This window comes from Aspergillus karnatakaensis (assembly GCF_047715665.1).
Source record: "Aspergillus karnatakaensis strain CBS 102800 unplaced genomic scaffold BJY04scaffold_90, whole genome shotgun sequence".
In the NCBI taxonomy this organism is placed as follows: domain Eukaryota; kingdom Fungi; phylum Ascomycota; class Eurotiomycetes; order Eurotiales; family Aspergillaceae; genus Aspergillus; species Aspergillus karnatakaensis.
Window position 1 is genome coordinate 84757 of NW_027395802.1, and position 12541 is coordinate 97297.

At 50.8% G+C, this 12541-nt stretch overlaps 6 protein-coding genes across 6 annotated transcripts; 4 read left to right on the forward strand and 2 right to left on the reverse strand.

Moving 5' to 3' along the window:
• Window positions 1–1124: 1124 nt before the first annotated feature.
• On the forward strand, window positions 1125–1864 carry BJY04DRAFT_171525 (uncharacterized protein). Its single transcript, XM_073709246.1, has 3 exons — window positions 1125–1277; window positions 1338–1654; window positions 1710–1864. Exons 1-3 carry the CDS (start codon window positions 1220–1222, stop codon window positions 1761–1763), a joined length of 429 nt encoding a protein of 142 aa, XP_073564862.1. The 5' UTR covers window positions 1125–1219; the 3' UTR covers window positions 1764–1864.
• A 1210-nt stretch (window positions 1865–3074) lies between these two features.
• Window positions 3075–4567, forward strand: BJY04DRAFT_202771 (mismatch-specific DNA-glycosylase). The gene has a single exon (XM_073713264.1). It carries the CDS (start codon window positions 3457–3459, stop codon window positions 4522–4524), a length of 1068 nt encoding a protein of 355 aa, XP_073564863.1. The 5' UTR covers window positions 3075–3456; the 3' UTR covers window positions 4525–4567.
• Window positions 4568–4577: 10 nt separating this feature from the next.
• On the reverse strand, window positions 4578–5658 carry BJY04DRAFT_202772 (SBDS family protein). Its single transcript, XM_073713265.1, has 3 exons — window positions 5149–5658; window positions 4854–4977; window positions 4578–4781 (listed from the first exon to the last, which is right to left on the reverse strand). The coding sequence occupies exons 1-3, from the start codon at window positions 5307–5309 to the stop codon at window positions 4725–4727; spliced, it is 342 nt and encodes a 113-aa protein (XP_073564864.1). The 5' UTR covers window positions 5310–5658; the 3' UTR covers window positions 4578–4724.
• Window positions 5659–5819: 161 nt separating this feature from the next.
• BJY04DRAFT_171916 (putative Rho guanyl nucleotide exchange factor) lies at window positions 5820–8969 on the reverse strand. The gene is made up of 6 exons (XM_073709249.1): window positions 8246–8969; window positions 7871–8179; window positions 7632–7823; window positions 7362–7577; window positions 7069–7303; window positions 5820–7020 (listed from the first exon to the last, which is right to left on the reverse strand). The coding sequence occupies exons 1-6, from the start codon at window positions 8804–8806 to the stop codon at window positions 6056–6058; spliced, it is 2478 nt and encodes an 825-aa protein (XP_073564865.1). The 5' UTR covers window positions 8807–8969; the 3' UTR covers window positions 5820–6055.
• A 188-nt stretch (window positions 8970–9157) lies between these two features.
• BJY04DRAFT_171645 (putative 26S proteasome non-ATPase regulatory subunit Nas2) lies at window positions 9158–10684 on the forward strand. Its single transcript, XM_073709248.1, has 4 exons — window positions 9158–9672; window positions 9738–9810; window positions 9859–10208; window positions 10282–10684. Exons 1-4 carry the CDS (start codon window positions 9508–9510, stop codon window positions 10411–10413), a joined length of 720 nt encoding a protein of 239 aa, XP_073564866.1. The 5' UTR covers window positions 9158–9507; the 3' UTR covers window positions 10414–10684.
• Window positions 10635–12540, forward strand: BJY04DRAFT_202794 (Ran family GTP-binding nuclear protein). The gene is made up of 5 exons (XM_073713266.1): window positions 10635–11021; window positions 11219–11311; window positions 11381–11534; window positions 11584–11789; window positions 11845–12540. Exons 1-5 carry the CDS (start codon window positions 10956–10958, stop codon window positions 11974–11976), a joined length of 651 nt encoding a protein of 216 aa, XP_073564867.1. The 5' UTR covers window positions 10635–10955; the 3' UTR covers window positions 11977–12540.
• Window position 12541: the final 1 nt, after the last annotated feature.

Here is a 12541-nt window from a genome sequence, read left to right on the forward strand (position 1 = left end):
GGCCCTGCACGGTTACAACTTGTCACAGTTGACGATTCCCTGAATGGGTCCTGGTCCCGTGAGGCAAAGACTTGGTTGATGGGTCAACGGAGAGCATGTGTGGAAAAGACGGTGAAGGTGAGGCTCACCTTTCCGACTGAGAACAATCGGGTTGTTCGTGGAAACGTGTCCGTTGTCCTGATGGAATGGCCCTCGATGATCGCGGCGTGTGCTTGCTACGTCCTGTACAGTGCCGTACATAAGCCCTATGCTGTTGGTAGGGATGACCTGACTTGCAAATGCAGACTGACAGATCGATCCAACATATACCTCGACCTAGCCGCGCCATGGGATGGAAGGACAGGAATAGAAACACGAAATCCTTGAGGAGATCTGACAGTCCCGAGGCCGTTCCCCGCTTCATTGGGTCACAGACTCTTCAGACTTTTGAAGTTTGCTTTGCTAGCACCGCTGGCAACGGATCAATCAGGGCGCCTGAACAGCGGCCGCTAGAGCATCTTCCCGTAAATTTGCTGCAGACCCTCTCCGCCAGTCACACTCGAGCAGGGCGCTAATGCAGTTCATTTCTCCCGTCCCCGCCATCCTCGATCGTGATTTGCTCTGCTCCTGGCCACCGTCACTCCTCTAAGCGCCGGACAAGGAATGCCTTGACCATGTCGTCCTACCCCTCTCCAGTCGCTGGCACTGGAGACTCTCTGCCTGAAGAAGCCAGGCGGGGTTTCTGGCCGATTGACCAGCATCTGGCGACTGATTGGTCTGCTGGCCAGAATCCCGGCGCTCAAATCGCATTGAGCTTCTTGTGAGCCTATCATGGTTGAGAAGGAATCATGTGGCATGCGTTGCTGCCGTGAGAAGCTATGTAATCCGCTGTCGCCCACCAGGATAAACTCGTACAACTTCGCAAGAGCGTGGCATGACTCCAGACGCCATTTTCACATTCCTTCATCAATATATCTCGGCATTGATGTGATGATTGTGATATGGGATTCTATTGATTCAGTACTTGAGCGATCCGTGCGAAGGCAATAATAGAAGGCGACGCCCAGCGACTGCTGTCATGCGAACGAGGACGACAAGTTTTGCATTTCATCGCATCCAAATAGACGACTGAACGACATCAGTCTCGCCTGTTTAAAGCGTTTATATACAAGCACTTTCGCTGGACGAGAGCGCCTACACCTCATTAATCCACCTTGCTCCTCGAACGCCAAATCCCAAGATGGGCAGACTCATCAAAAACCACTGGGCACGCCTCATCGTCCTCACAGCGTCAGTCTGTACGTATACCTTCGTCAACGCTCCATCGCACCCAAATCAAAGCTAACGATCCAGATCAGACCAAATAGGCAGCGCAATCGAATGCTTCATCTGGCCGAAAATCTTCTGGGACATCTGGACCAAAAACATCGACGGAGCCGTCAAACCCATACCGGTTCTCCAAATACTGAATCTCGTCATGGGCTTGGTCGGTGTCGCCTGGGAATGGCCGCTAAAGTACCTTGCTGGGTCAATGCCGCATCGCAGCATTGAATTTCGACTACTGCTTTACCCGCTCAGCTCGATCTTGGCGGCGCTTATATATCAAGGCACGAATGCCGCGCTATACTATCTGGTTGGCATTGCAGTGTATTTTTGGGCTTATAGCGAAGGAGAGGTGAGTTTCGTGTTCGGTTTCTTTACCGAAGAGCGGTTGACTGATTGGTTCTAAGGTTGTATGTGCTGAGCCGTGGACGTTACCAAAACGGACGCCGATGAAGGTATAGCATACCAACCATCGCATGATATGAGTTTACGCATTTGTCTTTTTCAGCGACTGATTGCTCAGCGGTGCTCTGGCAGCACACCTTGTATATAATCCCCGTCATGCATATATGGACGTACTGTAATACCCACGATCAGCATAATGAAAGATACCCGAGACACTTCAATTCCGAGACCGTTGAAGTAACAACCAATTTCGCACAATGATGCACAACGAGCGGGGCCATGTCTTGGTTAATCTATATGCCTTCGCAGACAAGGATGGTTGGAATCGCCCTAGGCATTTGTCGGTATATTCCCCGAACAAACCGTCAGACCCCTGCAGCTGCCCACTTGAGGCAAACACCCCAAAAATAGAACCACCTGCCACCCTTGCTCCGAGTTCGACAGCGATAGTGCCTGACTAACCGGTGAGGTCTAGATCTGCCTTATCAATCTACCTTGTCTAGACACTGTGTGTTGGCTGTTAGTCACTGGTTGAGGGCGATATGACAGCTAACGTCGTCTGCCTAGATAGACGAGCAAACAGAATCGAATTAGGGAGAAACGTGCAGGCAACTAGGTCTTGCTGTCGAGTCAAAGCTCGTATCTGCGGATCTTCAACTGAACCAGTGCGTTGCAACAGCAGAGGTCGTCCATGACCCATCACAGAGCAGCGAGTTCCTAGGTAGCTTGATTTCTGCTTGACGCAGTGTCGGCCTAATGAGTTGGAGCAAGCATTTCGGCCACGCCCAGCCTGATGTATCGCAAAGCAAACATATTTTGGTCTGGCCATGGTCCTTTGCAGACTGAACGGCTTCCGTGGACACGTTCCGGTAGTACAGATTCCTTGTCAGCCCGATGTAAGCATTGCAATTGCCAGGCAGTAGGCCTCGTCCAAGGATAAACTCATCTTAGGCGTAATAGCTTGGATTGTTTGTGTCGGTGTCTCATATCGGGATGTGTACTGGCTGTCGCGATGAACGTATGCTCTACACAGTCGAGAGAAAGTATACGGTTCTCGAAAATGCAAATGTGGAACAGATCTACAGAACTATCTTGATGATCGTGAGAGAAGAATCATTGTCAGACATCACTGCCTCCGAGGGACTTACCACCAGATGAAGAAGACTCCCAGACAGGATAGTTGACTGATTATACAGGAACTAAGCCCTTCATAGTAAGTCGCGCCAAATATCATAATTCTTGATTTGGACCACGACATTTATTGAATGGAGAAACAAAAGCACTCGATAACTAGACTCTAGTTTCCTGAGAATCCTGAGCACCTCAAAGGAGAGATTTACTAGAAGTGGTGAGGATTCTGGCTTAAACTATAGAATAGAGAAACCTGGCCCACATGTTAGAAAGGTTTAGCTGCCTGTGCATATAGCTAAGTCCCTGTACACGCAGTCCTCCCTCCAGAAGTCTTGAGTTTCTGCCTTGAGGCCTGAGATTTAGCTCCACGTGATTTGCCATCGTGATGATCACCGAATGGGAGTGGAAGTTTTCCGATATCGAAGCTTCGCGCCGCTGAAATACGAGCTTTTGCAGGCTAAAGATCCTCACATAAACGTGTCCTCAAACTGAGCAAACTCTGAAATAACCCACATCTTCACTAACCCATCAAACAGTCTAGCAAGCCTCCTTCAACCCCCAATTCGAGCTCAAGGGAAGCAGACGGCAAATCCGACATTCAGCATTCCAGAGGCAGCAATGGCTCGCACTCAGCGCCCACCCGTTAGCATCAAAGCACCCAGCACTGACCCCGAAGTCGTCGACGATGTTCCTGTCAACCAACTCAGCAGCTTCAACGGAGTCCTGAACAAGTACGTGCACGTCTCTGAGACGACGACTACAACAACAGAGACGAAACGCCAACTCGACGCCACGAACTCCCAGGTCACACCGCAATCTACACAAAAACGACGACGAGGCCCGACTGCAACAGCCTCAACAACAACCACGACCCTAACCGCAGAAGCTCCTCTCCCAACCCGCGCCACCCGCTCCAAATCCCGCTCCGCAACCCCAGCATCACCATCCACCGGCACGCCCTCAACCCCAGAACCCCGCCGAGGACGAGGTAAACGCTCCCGCTCAACGCCCCGGCAAACCTCCTCCCCTTCCTCCCTCCCAACCTCCCTCCTCCGCGACACCATTCCCCCAAATCTAACCCTCCTCCTCATCGGCGTGAACCCGGGCATCATGACCGGCACAACCGGCTACGCCTACGCCCATCCATCAAACCTCTTCTGGAAACTCCTCCACTCCTCCGGAATCACGGCCCTCCGCCACCCACCCTCAGACACATACCGCCTCCCGGAGCTCTACAACGTCGGGAACACGAACATCGTGGAACGCCCGACCAGGGATGCAAGCATGCTCAGCAAAGCAGAGATGGACGCCGGTGTTCCGATTCTTGAGTTTAAGATCGCGGATAAAAGGCCCGAGGCGGTTTGTCTTGTCGGTAAGAGTATCTGGGAGTCTGTGTGGCGGGCGCGGAAGGGGCGGGGGATCAAGAAAGAGGAGTTTCGCTATGGGTGGCAGGATGAGGCGGAGAATATGGGGAGGACAGAAGACTGGGCTGGGGCGCCGGTGTTTGTGGCTACCACAACTAGTGGCCTTGCGGCAGGGATGTCGCTTGCTGAGAAGCAGTCTGTTTGGAATGAGTTGGGGGCTTGGGTTGTTAAGAGGAGGGAGGAGAGTGGGTTTAGTAGTAACCAGCAGGCTACGGCCGTAGATACGGCTGCAGTTACAGAGACAGCGGCAGCAGAAGCGTAAACTATCGAGCAATACTACAACTATAACAAAGACCAATGCACAGTAAGAAGATTGATTGATATCATTTCATTTTATTTCAATCCTAGTGAAATAAGATAGGCCCAGCCTGCCAGGTGCCTAATCAAATCCATATCCATGTCCCTATTCTTCATCCCCTTGAAGGAAAATAAACCCGCTAATTCATCATCTCGTCATATCAATTAGTGCGCACCGAGTGGTCCGTTCTGGACGTTGGTGTCGCCGCCTCGTTCCCGTTGCTGTTGAGTTAACGTTAGCATCATGTCCATTCGACCGGCGTTGAGGTATGGAAGGAAAGAAGAAAGACATACAGTGTATCCCTGCAGCTCACCACCACGGAGAATCTTCTCAACACAGTCCTCTTCCCTGGAAGTCCCGAACTCGTTCTCGAGAGAGGCCTTGCTCGCGCCGTCTAGGACGCCCTGGGAGCCGTGCCTGTGGATCGTTGTTAGTGTTTGTTCTTGGAATCATGCCACCACTCCAGCCAAGTCAGTCCCTTCAGCCAGCCTTATTAACCCAGCCTAATTCGAGCAGAGGGGAAAGCGGGTAGCATGAGGTAGGAGGAAACCGGCAGGGGCAGTTGGAGAAGAGGAGAGGTAGACATACTTATGAGTAACGAAGATCTTCCAGCCGTTGACAACATCCGAGAGCGGGACCGAAGAGTCGTTCTTCCAGTTCTTCAGCGTAGCGGCGTCCTCAACGAAGACAATGAAGTCGTCGGACTTGCCCTTGTAGAAGACCTTGTTGGAGGGATCGTTGGCGCGCATTGTGATTGTTGGTGTGTGATGTGGAGGGGATGAGGTAGATAGGAAGTAACTTTTGAGTGAGAGGTTGTTGGTTCGTGGAAGTGAGTGAGGAGTGATGGAGATGTGTTTAGTAGAGAGATAGATGTAGAGGAAGAAATAGGGAGAAGAGGATGTCGCGTGAGGTATATAAAGAGGTGGAGGGGTTGGCGATGAGCATTAGTGACGTCACCAGGGAGGGACTCTGGGGCATTGAGGAGCTCCCGGTGAGTTCAGCTTGTTTGACGCGGAAGCTGAGCAGGAGGCTGCTAGACGGCCGTGGAATGGAGAGGTGATTTTCAGGGGCTATTTCTTTACGATTGATTGGGTGAATTGGCAATTCTCGCTCCATTGTTCCTCTATAGACATGAGCTTTGCGACATGCCACCACGATCCGCACCTTCGACGTCATCGGTTGCTGCCGATGTTGACAGCTTTTTTTGTCTATGAAGCGCCCAGGTGGAGAATTTTATTACAGTATGCCTTACGAAACCAGAATGCCCTCATCGTCATATTACCAGTTCCTTTTCCTTCAGCTTTCCGAGGTCAAACATGTCCTATTACGTTCGCCAAGCTAGCTACCTAGGTAATAATGTTCAGATAGACGCCTTGCCATCCCCACAGCTTTGAACAACCATCTAACGTTACATAAAACTGCCGCATAAAACTGCTGTTGAAAGAGTGAATATGACTCCGTATAACGCCGGGAGGTCTGCTCCATATATGTTGCATCATGATACTCCACCAACACTTGGTCGAGCGTTTTTCTTTGGCCGTCGCAAGGATAGAGAGTTGAATATTGACCAGATACCTTTACGCGCAGGGGTTTCCGAGTGGTCAGAACCTTTATCGACTTTGACTGACGGCTGCGAATGCAGAGTAAAGCTTGTCCTAGGGCCGGTTTTGACTCTGACGGTTTTTGAGCGGCCTAGAAACAAAGTGCTGTCTCTGTACGATGTTCTACTCCTCTCGTGATCAGGGCTTTGGCTGAACTCGGATGCATCTCGTCTCTTTCGCTTCTTGGTTGCTTGCGACTTATCCTCAACCCTGTCGAGATCGTTGGGCTCGCTCAGATTCTGCAGCGCGGTTGGTAAATTCACAGAGCTGGACCGCTTGTACCGCTTTGATCGGAGACTCAAATTCCTCATAATGGAGCTAGGCCCAAAGAAAAGCTCACCCGTTGCCAAGTGCATCCCAGGGTATGGAAGGACGTGTCGGGTATAAATGTCGGAAATGGCACGCTCCAAACGAATACGATCCTGCCTTCTAGCCATGACGAGAAATGGCTGCGGCACTGGAGGCGGTATCCGAGGGCGCACTACCTCACCGTTAGCCGGCTGCGATGGACTGCTCTTCTGTGGGCAATGGGTCTTTCTAATCATTATTGGTCGTAGATTGGACCGAGCTCGTTGCATTCCGGTGGTACCTAGGGACTGTAGAGAAGGTCTGCGTGAGAGTTGCGGCGTCAACTCTGGAATCTCTGGTATCGGAGCAATGTCTAGGTTTAAAAACGAGCTTTTGCGTAGTTCTGAGGAGACCTCACTGGGTGCGTCGTCTGCCGCTGCCACTGATTTGAGAATACCAGTCCTCCACACTCTCTCTTCCGCTGCGGATGACGCACTGAGGACTATCTCATATTCGTTGCCGTTTAATAGGAACGCCAATTTCCAAGAGAACAAACAGAAATAGTCGTAACCTATGAGCACTTAAGAAAGAGTAGCGGGGCCGTAGGGGGTCTGCTCACCCTGACCGTTGATCACTTCGGCAATCCTCGCCTTGCCAGGTATATATAAACAGGCAAGTGGTCGGAATTTCCCTTCGTCATCCATCGTAGCAAGAAAGAAATGATGTTTGAAAAGAACGCACATCATGAAGGCCCCTGTAGCCCCTTCAGATTGACCGGATGCTTGATATGTAACGTGAAGAACGCCGCAGAGAACCATGGCACCGAGCTTTTCGTAAAGATCGACGACAGGCATCTACAACACCTCATTGTTAGTTTAGCCTCACCCGGACGAGGGAAGTACTTGTACTTACGGCCTTGAATTCTAGCTTTTCCTGGAGAAGGCGTGTCGTGTCTACTAACAACTTGGCAATTGCGGTATCAGTGATTTCGTCGATTTTTTTCACTCTCCTGCGGACACTCTCCCAAATGTGCCGAATTTCATCATACGCTGACGGGTCGTCCTGTATATGAGTCCATTTGAGTAACTCCTCCAGCAGAAGTGGGTATCTGCATAGTCGTTGAAGGGGCTGGCAACCGTCAGCTCAACCACTCCAATAGACATAGACGTGTCAGAAACAAACCTTGACAAGTATATCATCCATGCATAACGATTTATTTTCGTACAACGAACGTGTTTCTAAAGATGCAGTTGATTTCGTTAAGGCCTCGATACCATGGTCGAATCCCTGCCAATCGCGACGTAGACGAGAGCTACCTCCCCTAAACAGCTCACAGTTTTCACAGAGCTCTTTGTAGTGCGGGAAAGATTCTGACTTCGTGACGTTAGTCAATTCAAATACTGGCGAGGCCGGGCGCGTACCAAGTATCCGATCTCCCTGGCTATCAGCAAGGCTTCGTTTGCTTCTGCCGCCAACTCGGTAAGGCGACGGTGAATTGAAGCCTGATGGGCTCGTGTCCTAAGAGACCAGGTTTGGAAAGCCCTAATGTTCAGATTGACGGCACTAGGACGTCTTGCTGCCCCCGAGTGCATCATGCGTTCAAGCTCCATTCGGGAACTATCAGGGTTCGGTGTGAAATTCCGAATCCGTCTTAGAAACTCTTCATGCGTCTGGCGAATCTGTTGAACATTGTGGTATATCTCGCGGCGGGCTGGGAACATCAAAAGTAACTATAAAGTAGGCAGCGCGTTAGGTGTGTGAAACTCGAGAGAGAGTAGGATGGGGATTGCACGTACATGTGCTAGAGCCTTAAGCCCGAATATATAGTCGGCTTCCGTGGCAATGATCTCGCGAAGCACTTGACGTCTCCTGATTGCACGTTTCTGGGCCTCCTCGTCAATGGACACTACGGGTCTCAAGCCGTCGATGGACCCCCTGATGTCAGATCTGCTTCGATTGGTGGTACTCTGTGTAGTTCTTCTCGATCGGACAAGACTGTGACTCGCAATACTCATCGTTGCCGTTTTGATGGTGCCCAAGTGAGAAGATCTACCAGAAAGCTCTTCCCATTGCTGCTCCAACGGTCTATCATCCGTGCTTAGAGGCGCATGCTCGCATTCAGACCAGCCCTCGATGTGTGGGAACGGCTCACATGTCCTCCTTGGTCGAAAGCTGTTTACCCATCGTCTAAATGCTGAGGCGGTAGGGACTCGGTCGAGAGATATACTGGTTTCAACGGCATCTTCAAACTGTAGCTTCTCGTCCGACTCGGCACTGTCGACTTGGATGACCGCGGCATCACTGGCGACTTCCTTGGACTCTTCAACTATAACGAGCGCATCGGCTGGCGATTCCATGCTAGGTCGAGGAAATGTTCGCGCAGGTACAAATGAAAGAATTTCTGCATGAGAGTTTGTCTAATGTGAGTGACTCGGGTTCACGGAATACTTCTCGCATTGTAGTTTGGAAGCCACGACCAGGCGTCCTCAGGTCTTGCCATATTATATGAAAGGGAAGGAGGAACGACGAGACGAAGCGGTGTCAATTCCCCGAATCCAGCACAGTAACACTAGAGCTGATCCCCAACATTTCCTCATTTTCAAGTCTCTTAGCCGCACCTGCTTTAGTCCGAGAAAATAGACGCCGAATGGCCAATCTCTAGGCAGCGGTCCTCTATGAAACCATGCAAGTGGTCTCCTTGAGTCATGTGTATACACGCGCGGGGACCCATTGGCTACACCTGCATACGCGCTGCAGCAATTGTCGGGGCTTCAGAATGGTATGGTTGGCCTGTAATATAGCCATAGCTTCGCCGGTAACACAGTACTTGAGCAACATGTCACTTTTCCTAGACTTTGGTAGAAAATATCAGTAGAAAGTCTGCGAAAGGTACTCGGAGGTGAGGTATATATTCGGAGACGGGCTGAACGTGCCAAGCATAAGATGGAACATCCCTCCGATTGCTCTCCCCGCCACCAGCCACCATCCTTCTCACATCTCTCCCTCACCTCTCTTGCTTTCACTTCGAGATTCACAACCATGTTCTAATCTTCTGAGGATGGGCATACCCATGGCTGATAACTTACACGCCCCGACCGTATCCTCCGGACCCTCGTCTGGAGGGATCCCCCGCGACATCTCAAAGCTCTCTCTCGCCGACCTCACAAAACACAAGGAAAGGATCGAGGAGGAACTTTCAGCTCTGAGCACTGTTCTGTCATCTGTGAGCTCGAGTTAGATCTATTGACATGCTTGTCCATATCCACTAACTCGGCCTTTATCTACTAGCATGGCGTTAACATGAACACCTCGCTGACCACCTTCGATGGCTTCCCCCGCGATGACATTGACGTTGCGCAGAGTAAGATACTACTTTCCCATCACCGAGGCGATCGCTAAGATCAGTTAGTTCGCACGATCCGAGCGCAGATAATTCGACTTCGTTACGATCACAAGGAGGTGATGACCAACATTGAGAAGGGCATTCATACACATTTCGCTGGACTTCAGGGCGCGAGGGATAACGATGCTGCCACAAGGACTACGGTTGGCTCCGTCCCAAGAACTCCCAGTGCCAGCGCACCACAGCCCGATGCTCCCTTAGTGTCCTTTGCGACTGTGAATAGTGTTGTGCCCGGGAGTCCCGCTGATCGGGCTGGCTTAAAGACAGGGGATGGAATCTGCGGCTTTGGGAATGTTCACTGGCTGAACCATGAGCGTCTCTCTAAAGTGACAGAGGTGGTTCAACAGAATGAAGGTGTGAGTGGCCATGTGTTCTGTTCGCGCGTCGCTAGCAGTGGCAACGAAGACACAATCAGCTAATGTTGCCCAGCGCACCATCACAGTCAAAATCTCCCGGACTCCGGCGGGCTCGCGGACCACCACTCACTTAGAATTGGATCTTGTGCCTCGCCGCGATTGGGGCGGTCGTGGTTTGTTGGGCTGCCATCTCCTTCCAATCTAGTCGCCGCGATTTGGGGTTGGGCACTTGGGTATCTGGACAAGGGTACGAATATTATGTACAACACTATGATGAAGATGGACCAAGAATGGAATATGAAGTCAGGAATGTGATATGATTCATGATTGTCAGTGTGCGAGGGCATGGACGGCGTTTGTTGTTTATGGGCCATTGGCTATTTATTTAAGCACGTGGAGGTTCGATTACCATGTATCTAGTAATGGAATCGCTTGAAAGAATAAGAGATCACTGATCTCAATGAGAGAGTCTTGTTGTGGTGTTACGATCCGCGGGGCACCTCTGCCTCAGGCGTAGACCACGTGACCACAAAGGCAGTGACCGACTCGGGGCAAAAATTCCATCACCAAACTTGAATCGCTCACCTCTTCGCTCATTCTATTTTCTCCGTGGCTTCCATTTGATTCCCCACCCCTTCATCTCCATCGTCTGTCGCGCTCTCGACTGTCGATTCTTGATCTTTTGGACTTGCGAGCTCCAATCTGCATTCCTCTGCTTTTATTTTCCCTTAACCTCACATAATCAACATGGCCGAGCAACAGCAAGTCCCTACCTTCAAGCTCGTCCTCGTCGGCGACGGTGGTACTGGAAAGGCAAGTATCCTGGAGCCCCTTGATTGTGCAACCTATCTAGCCATTCTTCCATCTCCAATATATCCCAGCGCCCTACAATCTCCCTCCATACCTTCTTGTTTTGCCGTTTCGCAGCGACCACAACAATGAGGCAGAACCGGGCTCGCGGCTCTCAGATTATCAACCAGAACGTCGACTAACTTGAAAATCCTCTGCAGACCACTTTCGTCAAGCGCCATCTTACTGGTGAATTCGAGAAGAAATACATCGCTACTCTCGGTGTTGAGGTTCACCCTCTTGTCTTCACCACTGTATGCCCCGCTGGTGACCCCGCTTCGGCCCTTCGCCGCCTCTATCGCCCCGACTAACTTTTGCTTCAGAACCTGGGCACAATCCAGTTCGATGTGTGGGACACTGCTGGTCAGGAGAAGTTTGGTGGTCTGCGTGATGGATACTATATCAACGGACAGTGCGGTATCATCATGTTCGATGTCACTTCCCGTATCACCTACAAGAACGTTCCCAACTGGCACCGTATGTGGTCATATGTCTGATGCAAGGCATCTTTACTGATAAACTATAGGTGACCTCGTCCGTGTCTGCGAGAACATCCCCATTGTCCTCACCGGTAACAAGGTCGACGTCAAGGAGCGCAAGGTGAAGGCCAAGACCATCACCTTCCACCGCAAGAAGAACCTCCAGTACTACGATATCTCCGCCAAGTCCAACTACAACTTCGAGAAGCCCTTCCTGTGGCTCGCCCGGAAACTCGTCGGCAACGCCAGCTTGGTTAGTGGTTATGTAGCTCCCTCTGCCTCTAATGTATACTGACAGCAAACTTCAGGAATTCGTTGCCGCCCCCGCTCTTGCTCCCCCCGAGGTGCAGGTCGACGCCGCGCTCGTTGCCGCTTACGAGGCCGAGATGCAAGCCGCTGCTGCTCAGCCACTGCCCGATGAGGAGGACCCTGACCTCTAGATTATTGAAATCTCAGAGGGGTTCGGATTGGATGCCGCTCGTACACACTCTATGATCGGACGTTCAATTGAAACCATACAATTTGGAACGTTACGCACACAAAGTTTCGAATCACGATACAACGATAAGCGGTCGGTGGAATTGGTCTGAGGATGGCTGGCATGATATTTGCTTTGATTTTTCTTTTCCCTCCATTCAATATTTACCACTAGTAGTCTAGACTCCCATATCTCTACACAAATCGCAGCTATTTTCTGCAGAATAGTTGTCGGAAGAAAAGTTCCCACACCTATGTCTTTCACAGCTTCAAGGTCGCTTAATTGGCAAGCTTTTACCCCTGCAGCTGCCAAAAGATCAAAGGAATTCAGGATGTGTACATACATTACAGTGATACATCTGTGACATGCATCCATTTTATATTTCACACTGACTACCAGTGCATCCCTTACGAACTCCACAGCACCCTTAAAACCTCCTACCAATAAGTCCTGGACATACTCTAGTTCAAATGTCCTGAAGGTTTGAACCCATCATTCCACCCACCCACAACAGATCACGTGACCCA